Source organism: Heteronotia binoei, chromosome 8 (assembly GCF_032191835.1).
Source record: "Heteronotia binoei isolate CCM8104 ecotype False Entrance Well chromosome 8, APGP_CSIRO_Hbin_v1, whole genome shotgun sequence".
NCBI classification, from domain to species: Eukaryota; Metazoa; Chordata; class Lepidosauria; order Squamata; family Gekkonidae; genus Heteronotia; species Heteronotia binoei.
In genome coordinates, this window is record NC_083230.1 from 122,163,823 (window position 1) to 122,180,034 (window position 16,212).

General features: G+C 49.4%; 1 protein-coding gene across 1 annotated transcript in view; it reads right to left on the reverse strand.

Moving 5' to 3' along the window:
* The window catches only part of PLXNA4 (plexin A4), a 930,623-nt gene that overhangs the window by 245,096 nt on the left and 669,315 nt on the right, over positions 1-16,212 (reverse strand). The window contains exons 14-16 of the mRNA XM_060246008.1: positions 13,907-14,043; positions 10,752-10,940; positions 5,585-5,678 (exon numbers count right to left, since the gene is read on the reverse strand). Coding sequence (XP_060101991.1) covers positions 5,585-5,678; positions 10,752-10,940; positions 13,907-14,043 — 420 coding nt within the window. The remainder of the gene's footprint in view (positions 1-5,584; positions 5,679-10,751; positions 10,941-13,906; positions 14,044-16,212) is intronic.

The following is a 16,212-nucleotide window of genomic DNA, read 5'->3' on the forward strand; positions in this document are numbered from 1 at the left end:
GGAGGGGGGAATCAAACCTTGTTCTCCCAGATAAGAGAGCTCTGGCTGACCCAAGGCCATCCCAGCAGCTGCAAGTGGAGGAGTGGGGAATCAAATCCGGTTCTCCCAGATAAGAGAGCTCTGGTTGACCCAAGGCCATTCCAGCATGTGCAAGTGGAGGAGTGGGGAATCAAACCCGGTTCTCCCAGATAAGAGAGCTCTGGCTGACCCAAGACCATTCCAGCAGCTGCAAGTGGAGGAGTGGGGAATCAAACCCGGTTCTCCCAGATAAGAGAGCACTGGCTGACCCAAGGCCATTCCAGCAAGTGCAAGTGGAGGAGGGGGGAATCAAACCCGGTTCTCCCAGATAAGAGCTCTGGCTGACCCAAGGCCATTCCAGCAAGTGCAAATGGAGGAGGGGGGAATCAAACCCGGTTCTCCCTGATAAGAGAGCTATGGCTGACCCAAGGCCATTCCAGCAGCTGCAAGTGGAGGAGGTGGGAATCAAACCCGGTTTTCCCAGATAAGAGAGCTTTGGCTGACCCAAGACCATTCCAGCAGCTGCAAGTGGAGGAGTGGGGAATCAAACCCGGTTCTCCCAGATAAGAGAGCTCTGGCTGACCCAAGACCATTCCAGCTGCTGCAAGTGGAGGAGTGGGGAATCAAACCCAGTTCTCCCAGATAAGAGAGCTCTGGCTGACCCAAGGTCATCCCAGCAGCTGCAAGTGGAGGAGTGGGGAATCCAACCCGGTTCTCCCAGATAAGAGACCTCTGGCTGACCCAAGATCATTCCAGCAGCTGCAAGTGGAGGAGTGGGGAATCCAACCCGGTTCTCCCAGATAAGAGAGCTCTGGCTGACCCAAGGTCATCCCAGCAGCTGCAAGTGAAGGAGGGGGGAATCAAACCTGGTTCTCCCAGATAAGAGAGCTCTGGTTGACCCAAGGCCATCCCAGCAGCTGCAAGTGGAGGAGTGGGGAATCAAATCCGGTTCTCCAAGATAAGAGAGCTCTGGTTGACCCAAGGCAATTCCAGCATGTGCAAGTGGAGGAGTGGGGAATCAAACCCGGTTCTCCCAGATAAGAGAGCTCTGGCTGACCCGAGGCCATTCCAGCAGGCGCAAGTGGAGGAGTGGGGAATCAAGCCCGGTTCTCCCAGATAAGAGAGCTCTGGCTGACTCGAGGCCATTCCAGCAGGTGCAAGTGGAGGAGTGGGGAATCAAACCCGGTTCTCCCAGATAAGAGAGCTCTGGCTGACCCAAGGCCATTCCAGCAGGTGCAAGTGGAGGAGGGGGGAATCAAACCCGGTTCTCCCAGATAAGAGAGCTCTGGCTGACCCAAGGCCATCCCAGCAGCTGCAAGTGGAGGAGGGGGGAATCAAACCCGGTTCTCCCAGATAAGAGTCCAAACACTTCACCACTACACCAAACTGGCTCTCATAATATGACTTTTCTGTATAGCCATATTGTTAAAAAATATAAATAAAGCATACCAGAACAGAACTCGGGCCTGGAAAGGCCATCTCAGAACCAGCACCTCTAATAAAGCCTGAAAAAAGGGAGGCCTTCAGAAGCCAAGCTCCGGTTTTCGTGCGCTGTGTCTCCCATCTCGCCCACGAAATAGGCCCAGCCATTCTCCATTAAGTCCTACGCCAGCTCAGCAAAGGGATCGTGTCAAGCTAAAGCAGAAGTGACGTGACTTCGGCAGGCCTCCGAGATGAGCCGGGAGGGCGGGTGGGAGTCACCTGCCACAGAGCAAGACGGCTCGCGAGATTGGCATGTAATGGCCGTTCTTCTTAACTAGCATGGCTAAGCAGGGAATTTTGTGAGATCCTATTAGCAGAGCGGCTGTCACTCCAATGGGCTGTAAGCGGGGGAGAGTTTCTTATGGCAATGACGTGATGCTCTGTATTCTTGGTGTTTGGGGGGCAGCATTCGGAGGGTTTCTAGTGTCCTGGCCCCACTGATGGACCTCCTGATGGCACTGGGGCTTTTTTGGCCACTGTGTGACACAGAGTGTTGGGATGGATGGGCCATTGGCCTGATCCAACAGGGCTTCTCTTATGTTCTTATATGACACAAGCACCAAGAATACAGAGCATCACTGCCCCAGACACAAGAACATAAGAGAAGCCCTGTTGGATCAGGCCAATGGCCCATCCAGTTCAACACTCTGTGTCACATAAGAACATAAGAGAAGCCATGTTTGATCAGGCCAGTGGCCCACCCAGTCCAACACTCTGTGTCACATAAGAACATAAGAGAAGCCTTGTTGGATCAGGCCAGTGGCCCATCCAGTCCAACACTCTGTGTCACATAAGAGAAGCCTTGTTGAATCAGGCCAATGGCCCATCGAGTTCAACACTCTGTGTCACATAAAAACATGAGAGAAGCCATGTTTGATCAGGCCAGTGGCTCATTCAGTCCAACACTCTGGGTCACATAAGAGAAGCCTTGTTGGATCAGGCCAGTGGCCCATCCCGTCCTGCACTCTGTGTCACATAAGAGAAGCCATGTTGGATCAGGCCAGTGGCCCATCCAGTCCAACACTCTGTGTAACAGAAGAACGTAAGAGAAGCCACGTTGGATCAGGCCAATGGCCCATCCAGTCCAACACTCTGTGTCATATAAGAACATAAGAGAAGCCATTTTGGATCAGGCCAGTGGCCCATCCAGTCCAACGCTCTGTGTCATATAAGAACATAAGAGAAGCCATTTTGGATCAGGCCAGTGGCCCATCCAGTCCAACACTCTGTGTCACAGAAGAACATCAGAGAAGCCACGTTGGATCAGGCCAATGGCCCATCTAGTCCAACACTCTGTGTCACACAGTGACCAAAAAATCCAGGTGCCCTCAGGAGGTCCATCAGTGGGGCCAAGACACTACAAGCCCTCCCACTGTTGCCCCCCCCACACAAGCACCAAGAATACAGAGCATCACTTGCCCCGGACAAAGAGTCCCAATGTTAAGGTGTGGCTAATAGCCACTGATGGACCTCTGCTCCATATGCTTATCCAATCCCCTCTTGAAGCTTATGCTTGTAGCCGCCGCCACTTCCTGTGGCAGTGAATTCCATGTTAGGTCACACACCCCCTTGGCTACATCAGGGGTGTGTGGCCTAATATTCAAATGAGTTCTTGCTGCAAAAAAAATCCTAGTTGTAATTCTGGGAGATTTCCAGGCGTCAGCTGGAGGCTGGCATCCCTACTTTGGCCTGGCTCCATTTCTGTGTTTCATCTGAAGGTGAAAACAAGGGGAGGGACGGTGGCTCAGTGGTACAGCATCTGCTTGGGAAGCAGAAGGTCCCAGGTTCAATCCCTGGCATCTCCAAAAAAGGGTCCAGGCAAATAGGTGTGAAAAACCTCAGCTTGAGACCCTGGAGAGCAGGGGAGGGACGGTGGCTCAGTGGTAGAGCATCTGCTTGGTAAGCAGAAGGTCCCAGGTTCAATCCCCAGCATCTCCAACTAAAAAGGGTCCAGGCAAACAGGTGTGAAAAACCTCAGCTTGAGACCCTGGAGAGCTGCTGCCAGTCTAAGAAGACAATACTGCCTTTGATGGGCCAAGGGTCTGATTCAGTATAAGGCAGCTTCATATGTTCATATGTAAGATGGGAGCCAGCAACTAGTTTTATATAGGATTTGGGGCAGGTTTTTTCAATCTGGGGCTCCCAGCATCGTTACCCAAACAAAAACTCAAGGGACACAACGAGAAAGATAAGGAAAGTTCAAATTTAAGAATAGAATTTTTTTTTCCTATGATTGGCTATCACTTAGTTCCACAAGGCAAGCCGTGTGGATAGCAGGGAAAGAAAATGCACCTTAGAATAGCGTTTTTAAAGTCATATTGCTATTAAGAAAACCCCCCTTCAAGCATTCTCTAACGATGCTCATAATGGCTGACCCAATTTCCGTCTGCCTGTCATTCCTTCCAACGAAACTGATGGACAGGAGATTTCGTATGGGGGAAAAGGAAGAAGCCTTCGACCGACGTGTAATGCGCTCACGGCATTCAACGCCACGAGACGGAATGAAGGTCACTAGCACAGGTGACTTCGCAAAGAATCGGCACAGATTCTTCGCACGATTGTTCGCTCTTCCTTCTAATTGCACAGTGGCTGGCCCTTGCGTTTTTTGACTTCGCTCAGGAAGGATGACCCCAGAGCACACTCATTGAGGCAGGAGCTCACCGCTTTAACGCCAGGAGCTCGCAAAGTAGAATTTTTGCTCACAGGACTTTGCAGCTTAGAGGGAACGGTCATACTTTTAAAATTACTTTCTCCTAGGTGGCCACCAAGGCATAATGACGATTTCCATCTATCTGCTTTATATGTTTTGGTTATTTCCCCCCCCCTTTTTTGTGGGGGGAAATATTAGAAAGTTTGCCAAATCTTAAAGATTTCAGGTTTTCACGGCTGGTAGCATCATTAGGGTTTGTAGAATCTTTTGGGCTCAAGTGCCGTGTTCTACTGGAGAAAGTTTTTCTTCCAGACGTTTCGTTCTCGGCTACGGAGAACATCCTCAGTGGCGTTGCAGTCAGAGCAGGCGCTATGACCTTCTTGGCTGCTGTGCATTGAGTGAGGCCAGCGCTGCTGGAGAGCTGCTATTTCTAGGCCTATTGCCCTTTCACCACACCCCCTCCAGCCTAGAAATAGCAGCTCTCCAGCAGCCCTGGCCTCACTCAATGCACAGCAGCCAAGAAGGTCAGAGTTCCTGCTCCGACTGCAACGCCACTGAGGATGTTCTCCGTAGCCGAGAACGAAACATCTGGAAGAAAAACTTTCTCCAGTAAAAAACGGCACTTGAGCCCAAAAGATTCTACAAACCCTAAAAATCTTAAAGAGTTCAGCAAAATTCTCACAGGGGGGTTGAACAACGGAGCCCAGAAACAAGTATTGGGGGGCGGATCATGATCCTGAGCCTAGTGAGGCCTGCAGGCCCCAGGAAAGCCTGCTTAGGAGTTACTGGAAAGAGCCTATATTTCCCAGGATCCCTCCTGTCCCTCTGATTGGGTGGCAAGGTTTTGGAAGGAAACTGGCCCAGAGAGGGGTGGGGCCAGGGAGGAGAAGATAAAAGGGTCAAGCCCAGGCAGGGGGTGTTCTTTTCCTGGAAGACTGAGCTAGAGGCAGGCTGTAGCCTGGAGAGCTTGAAGCAGGGGAAAGACCCTTACCCAAGGGGGTAAGTGTTGGTATTAGAGTAGGGACTGTAAGAGAGACGTGTTAGGGCATTTGCTTATTTTCCCTTCACCCTTTTACTGTTTTATGCACCTTGTTTGTTATACTGCACTGACCTTTTAAATAAACCTTTTTTTCTGTTGTTCACTCTGCCTGGTCCTCATGCCTATTATTTGGCCTAAGCTAAAGGAGGCCTGAAGGGCTTGGGAGGGGACTCTGGGTCAAGGGGAACCCTTAACCCAGAGCGGTGGCAGCAATTGGCAGGACCCCTCTGAGTCATGGCAGGGGAGTTAAGAAAGAAAGAGCACAATAAAATTTAGATGTTCTGGAGTTCCACTCCTGGGCGCTCCGGCCCAAAAAGAGGCCTGCTGCAGATCCGGTTCAATCCGCGCAGCGCCCTTGCTTTCCCGGCTCATATCGTCTTTTGACTCATACTTACGTTGATGTGTTCTTTGGCCCCATACTTGGCCCGGATCTGGGGGTTCTGGATGAGGTCCAGGTTCGTGCCCCAAACAGTGATGGGCGTGTTTCCGCTGATGGACAGAGAGACAAGACAAGGTCAACCGCAAACTTCTGGGTCCAGCGTTATCGCTAGGGTTACCGACCTCTGAGCGTTGGCTGGAGATCTCCTGAGATTACAGTTCATCTCCAGGAGGCAGAGATCAGTTGCCCTGGAGAAAATGGCTGCTCTGGAGGGTGGACTCTACAGAACACAGCAACCAGGGCTTTTCGGGTAGCAGGGACTCCTTTGCATGTTAGGCCACACACCCCTGATGTAGCCAATTCTCCAAGAGCTTACAGGGCTCTTCTTCCAGGGCCTACTGGAAGCTCCAGGAGGGTTAGCTACATCAGAGGGTGTGGTTTAATATGCAAAGGAGTTCCTGCTACCAAAAAAAAGCCCAGGATTATGGAAAAAATGCAGAAGGAATTCATCTCCTCTCCAATCCAACCTGCCAGTACATGTCCTAGTCATGAATCCCCCGATATGGACAGTCTGGCCCTTAGAATCCTTTTACTGCTCCCTATGTGGGCATCGCTCATTTCTTCAGGGCTTTGTTTTGTAGCAGGAACTCCTTGGCAATGTTAGACCACACCCCCCTGATGTAGCCAATCCTCCAAGAGCTTTCAGGGCTCTTCATACAGGGCCTACTGTAAGCTCTCGGAGGATTGGCTACGTCTGGGGAGATGGCAGCCTAATATGCAAAGCAGTTCCTGCTACAAACAAAAGCCCTGAGAAACACAGAAGTTAGCTCGTTAAAAGACAAAAACGAAAGGAAAAACTGTATAGAAGTAACAATTGTGAATACCAGTCTTGGCTTGCTAGTTTGGTGTAGTGGTTAAGTGTGCGGACTCTTATCTGGGAGAACCGGGTTTGATTCCCCACTCCTCCACTTGCACCTGCTGGCATGGCCTTGGGTCAGCCAGAGCTCTGGCAGAGGTTGTCCTTGAAAGGGCAGCTGCTGGGAGAGCCCTCTCCATCTCCACCCACCTCACAGGGTGTCTGTTGTGGGGGAGGAAGGGAAAGGAGATTGTGAGACTCTCTGAGACGCTGAGATTCGGAGTGGAGGGCAGGATATAAATCCAATATCTTCATCTTCTAGTCCAACCCCATGCCAATGAAGGAAGTACCTCCTGTCCACTCCTCATTCCCCCAGCGACCCTTGCTCTATGCCCAAGAGAAAGGCAAAAGTCTCCCTGGCTACTTTGACCTAGAGGATCTGAATGATATCCCATTATATCCCTTTTGAGGCCCCTCCTCTGCTGAAACCCCACCTGCCTCAGGCTCCACCCCTAAAATCTCCAGGTATTTCCCAACCTGGAACAGACGATCCTATTTTATCACAGTCTACTCAGGATGTAATTCCACTTCATTCAACGTAATCCTTTTTTGTTCAGCTAAAGGCTTTGGAAGGTATTTTGCAGGGTGGTGTTTCTCTGGCAGTCACACTGCATCATAGGTTCTCTAGTTTGAACCCAGCACAAACAGTAATCCTCGCAGGTGTGAATGCTGCTCGCAGTCGCACTGCATTAGGAGCTCCACCATCTGGAGAACTAAGATAGTTAGGAGCATTTGTACTAGTACAGAACTGCAGAATATGCTGGGTTATGGAAGAAGAAGATATTGGATTTGTATCCTTCCCTTCACTCTGAATCTCAGAGCAGCTCACAATCTTTACCTTCCTCCCCTGCAACAGACACCCTGTGAGGTACATGGGGCTGAGAGAGCTCTCCCAGAAACTGCCCTTTCAAGGACAGCTCTGCAAGAGCTATGGCTGACCCAAGGCCATTCCAGCAGGTGCAAGTGAAGGAGTGGGGAATCAAACCCGGTTCTCCCAGATAACGAGTCTGCACACTTAACCACTACACCAAACTGGCACTTAACCACCACACCAAACTAGGAAGATGTTCCTTCCGACCTCTAGTGATCTTGGTTGGCCTCCTCTGTACCTTTTCCCAGCTCTGCAATACCCTTTTCTGAGATATGGTGACCAGCACTGTATTTCTCCTTAATGAATTTTAATCTTTTCAATGGCCTTGCAATAATTATAGTTGCTGATTTGCAAAAATGGCTGGCAGGGGTTGAAGGGCAGAACCGGGAGAATCTCCCAACCATGTCTCTAACCCCTCGGGCCCTCCAATTACTTGGGTTTCGCAGCAGAACTCCGAACCAATGATGTATAGAGGAGAGGCAAGACTCCTATTTCTTTTCTCGAAAATCCCCTACAAGGAACACTGGAATGTTTAATGACCAATTTTTCTCTCCACTGGGCCAGACTCAGTACAATTTACATATGTTTCGGTTCCTTCCGGGCTCGGGAGACGAAGAGCCGTATTGAGCTGGGGCTCCATCAGAACCAAGGTTTTTTTTTTTTTTTTTAATCATGGGCTGTTGTAAAATCCCAGCCCGGGGATAAAATAATTCCTTAAGCTGGACAGAGAGGAAACGTAATGTACCCTTCGAACAACCTCTCTGTGCTGAACATACTTGTTAATGGACTCCAGGGCTTTTTTTTGGTCGCAGAAACTCCTTTGCATATTAGGTCCCGCCCCCTCGATGTAGCCAGTCCTCCTAGAGCTTACAGTAGGCCCCTGCACTAAGAGCCCTGCAAGCTCTTGGAGGATTATCAAAGATTTCAGGTTTTCACGGCTGGTAACATCATTAGGGTTTGTAGAAGCTTTCGGGCTCAAGTGCCGTGTTCTACTGGAGAAAGTTTTCCTTCCACACGTTTCGTTCTCAGCTGCGGAGAACATCCTCAGTGGCGTTGCAGTCGGAGCAGGCGCTCTGACCTTCTTGGCTGCTGTGCATTGAGCCCCCCACTCAATGCACAGCAGCCAAGAAGGTCAGAGCACCTGCTTCGGCTGCAACGCCACTGAGGATGTTCTCCGCAGCTGAGAACGAAACGTCTGGAAGGAAAACTTTCTCCAGTAGAACACGGCACTTGAGCCCGAAAGATTCTACAAACCCTAATCTTGGAGGATTTGCAACATTAGAGGGGTGTGGCCTAAAATGCAAAGTTCACGCCCCCTTGATGTAGCCAATCCTCCTGGAGCTTACAGCAGGCCCTGTACGAAGAGCCCTGTAAGGAATTCTAGCAGGACCTCCTTTGCATATTAGGCCACACACCCCTGATGCAGCCAATCCTCCTGGAGCTCTCAGCAGGCCCTGTACGAAGAGCCCTGTAAGCTCTTGGAGGATTGGCTACATCGGAGGGATATGGCCTAATATACAAAGGAGTTCCTGCTACAAAAAAAGCCCCGCTGGGCTAAGTTTAAGGTATCGGCTATCACATACAAAGAAGGCCGTGACCCTAAGAATAATTAACATGTGGAATTCACTACCACAGGAAGTGGTGGTGGCTACAGGGATAGAGAGCTTCAAGAGGGGACTGGAGAAACATATGGAGCAGAGGTCCACCAGCTGATGGAACACACTGTCTGGTGCAGTGATGCTCTGTATTCTTGGCACTTGGGGGGAAACGGTGGGAATGCTTCTGGAGTTCTGGGCCTGCTGGTGGACCTCTTGATGGCACCTAGGTTTTGGCCACAGTGTAACAAGAGAGTGTTGGACTGGATGGGCCCCTAGCCTGATCCAACGTGGCTTCTCTTATGTCTGGGGCACTGATGCTCTGTACTCTCGGGCCTGGGGGCGGGGGGGCAGTGGGAGGCCTTCTGGAGTTCTGGCCCCAGTGGTTGACCTCCTGATGGCACCTAGGTTTTGGCCACTGTGTGCCAAAATGTAGTTCTAGGAACCACCAGAAACTCTATGGTTAGAACTACTTGTTTGGTGTAGTGGTTAAGTGCATGGGCTCTTATCTGGGAGAACGGGGTTTGATACCCCACTCCTTCACGTGCACCTGCTGATGTGACTTAGAGTCAGTCACAAGTTCTCCCAGAGCTGTTCCTCTCAAGAGCAGTTTCTGTCAGAGCTTTCTCAGCTCCATCTATCTCACGGGGTGTCTGTTGTGGGGAAGAGAAAGGATATTGTACACCACTCCGAGACTCCTTTGGGGAGTGAAGAGTGGGGTATAAATCCAATCTCTTTTCTTAAGGCCTTATTCTTGAGTTGATACTGCAGCCCTTAGACCAAATGAACATACAAAACACTCGCAGATATATCTAGATATAGATATATATGGCAGGTAAAACATTTCCAAAGATCAAAACTAGAAGAAAAGAGCCTGCTGCAGCGGGGAGGGCGGGATATAAATAAAATAAAATAAAATGAATAAAATAAAATAAAAATTACAATTTCATCTAAAAGTTAAGTTAACCACCAAAGAGTTTCTTTGACCTGAGTATCATACAGAACCTGGCTACTTGGTAGGGTTGCCAAGTCCAATTCAAGAAATATCTGGGGACTTTGGGGGTGGAGCCAGGAGACTTTGGGGTGGCGCCAAGATCAAGGCTGTGACAAGCATCACTGAACTCCAAAGGGAGTTCTGGCCATCACATTTAAAGCGATGGCACACCTTTTCAATTCCTTCCTTCCATAGGAAATAATGGACAGGGGCGCCTTCTTTTGGGGCTCACAGAATTGGATCCCCTGGTCCAATCCCTTTGAAACTTGGAGGGTATTTTGGGGAGAGGCACTAGATGCTATACTGAAAATTTGGTGCCTCTACCCCCAAAAACAGCCCTCCCAGAGCCCCAGATACCCACGAATCAATTCTCCATGATTTTCTATGGGAATAAATCTCCACAGGGAATCACAGAGTTCCCAGCAGACATTTCCCTCCCCTCCCCCCGCTTTCTGACGACCCTGAAGTGGGGGGAGGGCCTCCAAACCGGGGGATCCCCTGCCCCCACCTGGGGATTGGCAACCCTACTACTTGGTGGGTAATCTTAGGAGGTCCGTCGTTTAAAAGGAATCCAAGTTTAGCTTTTTCTGACAGGCCTGAGGTTTTCCCAAAGAGGAGTGTGGTTCTCATAGTGTGGGCAGATAAAAATGGTCTCTCTCTCCCTAAGCGGGCAGGCGACAAGGCCTTGCTTTTGTTTTTTTTCATTTGTCTCTCAGGACTGTGCCCCCCACCACCACCATCCCGCCCACAACACTCTTGCCAATTGGCAAGCACTGTGTAGCAACCCTAGTTGGAGGCCGTCCTTACCTGACAATGCTCCATTCTGGCTCTATCCTCACAATGGTTGGGTCTTCCACGTACTCAAACTCCAGCTCCTTCGGCACCTTCGCCAGCTCCTTGTGTATCTTCGCCTTGTCCACCTTCACCGTCACGTCCACTCTCGTCAGGCCGTTGCTGGAGGCCGTGGTGTTGCAGACGATGAAGTCGACAGTCCTCCTGCGGGGGACAGAGGCGGAGACGAAACCAGCCGAGAAAAGTTATACCACAGACAAGGCGTTCGAACGGGGCTTAACAGAGATATCGGGTTGTTATCTCACCACGCATGCTAAATCGCTCAGTTCTCATTGATACACAGAATTAAACTTCATTGGTCGTAAAGCGGCCACTGGACTCAAAATTAGTTTTCTCATCTGTCTGTTAACTGAATCCTTTTGTTAACTGGATCCCTACCTGGTTTTCTTTGAAGTGCGGAAGAACGGTCTCCTATTAGAATACTGATTCAGGTGGGTTGCCATACTGGTCTGAAACGGGTTTGTGGGGTTTTTTTGTAGGAGGAACTCCTTTGCATATTAGGCCACACACCCCTGATGTAGCCAATCCTCCAGGAGCTTCCAGTAGGCCCTGTAAGCTCTTGCAGGATTGGCTACATCGGGGAGGTGTGGCCTAATATGCAAAGGCGTTCCTGCCACAAAAAAAGCAACTCTGAAACAACAGGGGAAAAAGTTCGAGTCCATTGACTCGACCAACTAATTTCAATTCTGGGTATAAGTAAGAACTGAATGACTTAGCATGTGCAGTGAGAACTCAATATCCCCCAGATCTTAACAGAGATATCAGTTCTAAACTCACTATACATACTATGGCACGCAGTTCTCATTTATACACAGAATTAAACGCTGTTGGTCTTAAAGATGCCACGGGACTTAAACTTAGTTCTCACATCTGTTCATTAACTCTTTAATTATCTGTATGCTAATTTGCTGCTATTTATAGGTGCTTTAATCCAGGGGTGTCAAACTCATTTGTTATGAGGGGTGGATCTCACATATATGAGACCTTCTCAGGCTAGGTCATGGGTATGATAAAATGTAATGCTAAGGTAACAGAGATATAAAGTTTATAAAAGACACAAACAAACACAATTTTTAAATCTTTAAATAAAACATAATTAAAACATTGTCACTCTTGCAATATTTTGTTTATTTAACAGTGTCTGATAACTGGCACCTCTTGCTCTGAATTATTGCATCAAAATCCGAAGACAATGTCTATGCTATAGCAATCCTGAACATGCTGTTCAGGTGTTGTTCAGGTATTTGTAAGTTGCAAGCCTACTTTTGATTTACTGACGTTCATTACAAAAATCCCATGGTCAATGCTTTGATCCTAAGACCCAGAGGAAAATATGAAATGGCTGGGCCTTGCAAGCTTTTGTACATAAGTTGCTTCATGTGCTGGTCGTCCAATGGAGGAAAGAGAGGCTTTGCTCTGTAGCTTGATTGAGCAAGCCTGGCAAAGCAAGCTGTGATGGAGAAGGAAACAAGAAAGGGAGAAAGAAGCAGGCAGCAGTGAGGTGCTCGCGGGCCTGATAGGAGCCCTCCGGGGGCCTGATTTGGCCCCCAGGCCACATGTTCGACACCTCTGCTTTAATCCAATGTTAGCTATACATCGCTCAGTTACTTATACATCTCAACTCCAATAAGACCTTCCTGACAGCTGCTGCCCCTTACTTATAAGTAATGGCTTAGGAAGTCTTGTTTCAATGTCTCCAAATAACTATGTATGTACACAAAAGCTGATACCCAGAATTAAACTTTTTCTGTCTTAAAGGTGCCACTGGACTCAAAACTTTGCCTTTAGCAGGGGTGGAATTCTAGCAGGAGCTGCTTTGCATATTAGGCCACACACCCCTCTTTTTCATAAGCTCTTGGAGGATTGGCTACATCAGGGGTGCGTGGCCTAATAGGCAAAGCAGCTCCTGCTAGAATTCCACCCATGCCTATTAGAATCGATTCATTCCAGGGAAATAACCATTCACCAGCTGAGGTGGCTCCTTGAGGCTTCTCCCTCGCCTGTGCTTTTGACTGTGCTTTTATTTGCAAATGGACCACCTCCATGAATTCACAAAGCCATGGACTCTAGGCAGGCCAGCTTTATGGGCAAAAGGCTTATGCATCAAAGTCCTTGTCCAACGGGAGAGGTTAGTCATGGTTACAATCACCTCTAGCAACCGTTTCCTCAGGGCGTTTTCTTGTAGCAGGAACTCCTTTGCATATTAGGCCACACACTCCCTGATGTAGCCAATCCTCCTGGAGCTTCCAGCAGGCCCTGTACGAAGAGCCCTGTAAGGAATTCTAGCAGGCCCTCCTTTGCCTATTAGGCCACACCCCCCTGATGTAGCCAATCCTCCTGGAGCTTACAGCAGGCCCTGTACGAAGAGCCCTGTAAGGAATTCTAGCAGAACCTCCTTTGCATATTAGGCCACACACCCCTGATGCAGCCAATCCTCCTGGAGCTTCCAGCAGGCCCTGTACGAAGAGCCCTGTAAGGAATTCTAGCAGGACCTCCTTTGCCTATTAGGCCACACAGCCCTGATGTAGCCAATCTTCCTGGAGCTTCCAGCAGTCCCTGTACTAAGAGCCCTGTAAGGAATTCTAGCAGGACCCCTTTGCCTATTAGGCCACACCCCCCTGATGCAGCCAATCCTCCTGGAGCTCTCAGCAGGCCCTGTACGAAGAGCCCTGTAAGGAATTTTAGCAGGACCTCCTTTGTCTATTAGGCCACACACCCCTGATGTAGCCAATCCTCCTGGAGCTTACAGCAGGCCCTGTACGAAGAGCCCTGTAAGGAATTCTAGCAGGACCTCCTTTGCCTATTAGGCCACACACCCCTGATGTAGCCAATCCTCCTGGAGCTTCCAGCAGGCCCTGTACGAAGAACCCTGTAAGGAATTCTAGCAGGACCTCCTTTGCCTATTAGGCCACACACCCCTGATGTAGCCAATCCTCCTGGAGCTTCCAGCAGGCCCTGTATGAAGAACCCTGTAAGCTCTTGGAGGATTGACTACATCAGGGGGTGTGGGCTAATATGCAAAGGAGTTCCCACTACAAAAAAACCCCTGCATTTCCTAAGCATTGCAAGAGAAAACTAGTCCCTGGTGAACTGCGCTCATTGGTTCATACCTGGGGGAGAGGCAGGGCTGCCCCCCCAACCACACCGAGACGTTGCTGCCGGCTTGCAGGTTTTTGCCACTGATCGTGATCTGCGTTCCCCCGGACACTGGGCCTCGCTTCGGGTTTAGATCAGAAAGGCTCAGAGTCTGGAGGGAAAAAAAATACGACATGACAGTGAGTTGCAGGGCTTAAATGGAATCACTGATGTACTTGATTAATCATTATTAATTATTATTGATCAATTATTGATTATTGATTACATATCGATAATTATTAATGATTGATACATCCTGCTTTTCGCGCCAACAGGCACCCAGCGCGACGTGCAGACTCGCATTCCTTTTCGCCTCAGAACAACCCTGTGAGGTAAGCTGGGCTGAGAGTTTGTGACTGGCCCGAGGTCACCCGGCACACTTCTGAGTGGGGATTCGCGTCTCCCAGATTCTAGTTCCACACTATAACCCAGGATTCTGAGGATGGTGGGCACAGCCCTCCAAAGCCTGCCATGACCCTCGTGCTGTGGATCCACACAGCCCATCAGAAGTTCTGCTGGGCGAAAGCCCCACTGGCTCAACCCACTTGGTGGGCACCAAGGAATGTGTTGGCAGGCACTGTATCGGGGACCCTTGTCTGAAACACTAGCGTTCAAAACTTCTCAAGCCTTCAAAATGGTGCTTGCCCTAAGCTCCTGGTTCCAGTTCAGCTCTGGTTACCCACAGACTCCCATCCACTCCCCAAACACCCACATGTTGTTGCTGTTCAGTCGCACAGTCGAGTCTGACTCTTTGCGACCCCATGGACAAAGTCATGCCAGGCCTTCCTGTCTTCCACCATCCTCCGAAGTCTGCTCAAATTCGTGCTTGTTACATCAGGAACGCTGTCCAGCCATCACGTCTTTTGCCGTCCCCTTCTTCTTTGGCCTTCTGTCTTTCCCAGCATCAGGGTCTTCTCCAGGGAGTGCTCCCTTCTCCTTTGGTGGCCAAAATATTTGAGCTTCAGCTTCAGCATCTGACCTTCCAGGGAACAGTCAGGGTTGATTCCCCTTAGGACTGACTGATTGGATCTTCTTGCAGTCCAAGGGACTCTCAAGAGTCTTCTCCAGGGAGTGCTCCCTTCTCATTGGGTGGCCAAAGTATTTGAGCTTCAGCTTCAGCATCTGACCTTCCAGGGAACAGTCTGGGTTGATTTCCCTTAGGACTGACTGATTGGATTTTCTTGCAGTCCAAGGGACTCTCAAGATTCTTCTCCAGTGAGTGCTTCCTTCTCATTGGGTGGCCAAAGTATTGGAGCTTCAGCTTCAGCATCTGACCTTCCAGGGAACAGTCTGGGTTGATTTCCCTTAGTACTTACTGATTTGATCTTCTTGCACTCCAAGGGACTCTCAAGATTTTCTCCAGTGAGTGCTCCCTTCTTTCATTTCATTTTATTTGATTTATATCCCGCCCTGCCCTACCCTACCAAAGCGGGCTCAGGGCAGCTCACAACATAAAAATTCTAACAATAAAATTCAAGAATCAAAATACAATAATAATTTACATTGGGTGGCCAAAGGATTTGAGCTTCTCATTCAGTGGCCAAAGTATTTGAGCTTCATCTTTAGCATCTGACCTTCCAGGGAACAGTCTGGGTTGATTTCCCTTAGGACTGACTGATTTGATCTTCTTGCAGTCCAAGGGACTCTCAAGAGTCTTCTCCACCACCACAGCTCGAAAGCATCTATTTTCTGCCCTGGCCTTCCTTATGGTCCAGCTCTCACAGCCCTACATTACTACTGGGAATACCATCGCTTTGACTATATGGACTTTTGTTGGCAGGGTGATGTCTCCGCTTTTTATCATTCTGCCCAGGTTCGCCATAGCTGTCCTCCCAAGGAGCAAAAGTCTTTTAATTTCATGGCTACAGTCACCATCTGCAGTGATCTTGGATCCCAGAAATGTGAAGTCTGTCACTATTTCCGTGTCTTCCCCTTCTATTTGCTACGTTGTAATGGGGCCGGATGCCATGATCTTAGTTTTTTTGATGTTGCGTTTCAAGCCTTTTGATGTTGAGTTTCAACAGCCCCGTGGCGCAGAGTGGTAAAGCTGCAGTCTGAACTCTCTGCTCACGATCTGAGTTTGATCCCAGCGGAAGCTGGGTTCAGGTAGGCGGCTTGAGGTTGACTCAGCCTTCCATCCTTCAGAGGTCGGTCAAATGAGTCCCCAGCTTGCTGGGGGGAAAGCATAGAGGACTGGGGAAGGCAAGGGCAAACCACCCCGTAAAAAGTCTGCCATGAAAACGTTGTGAAAGCAACGTCACCCAGAGTCGGAAACGACTGG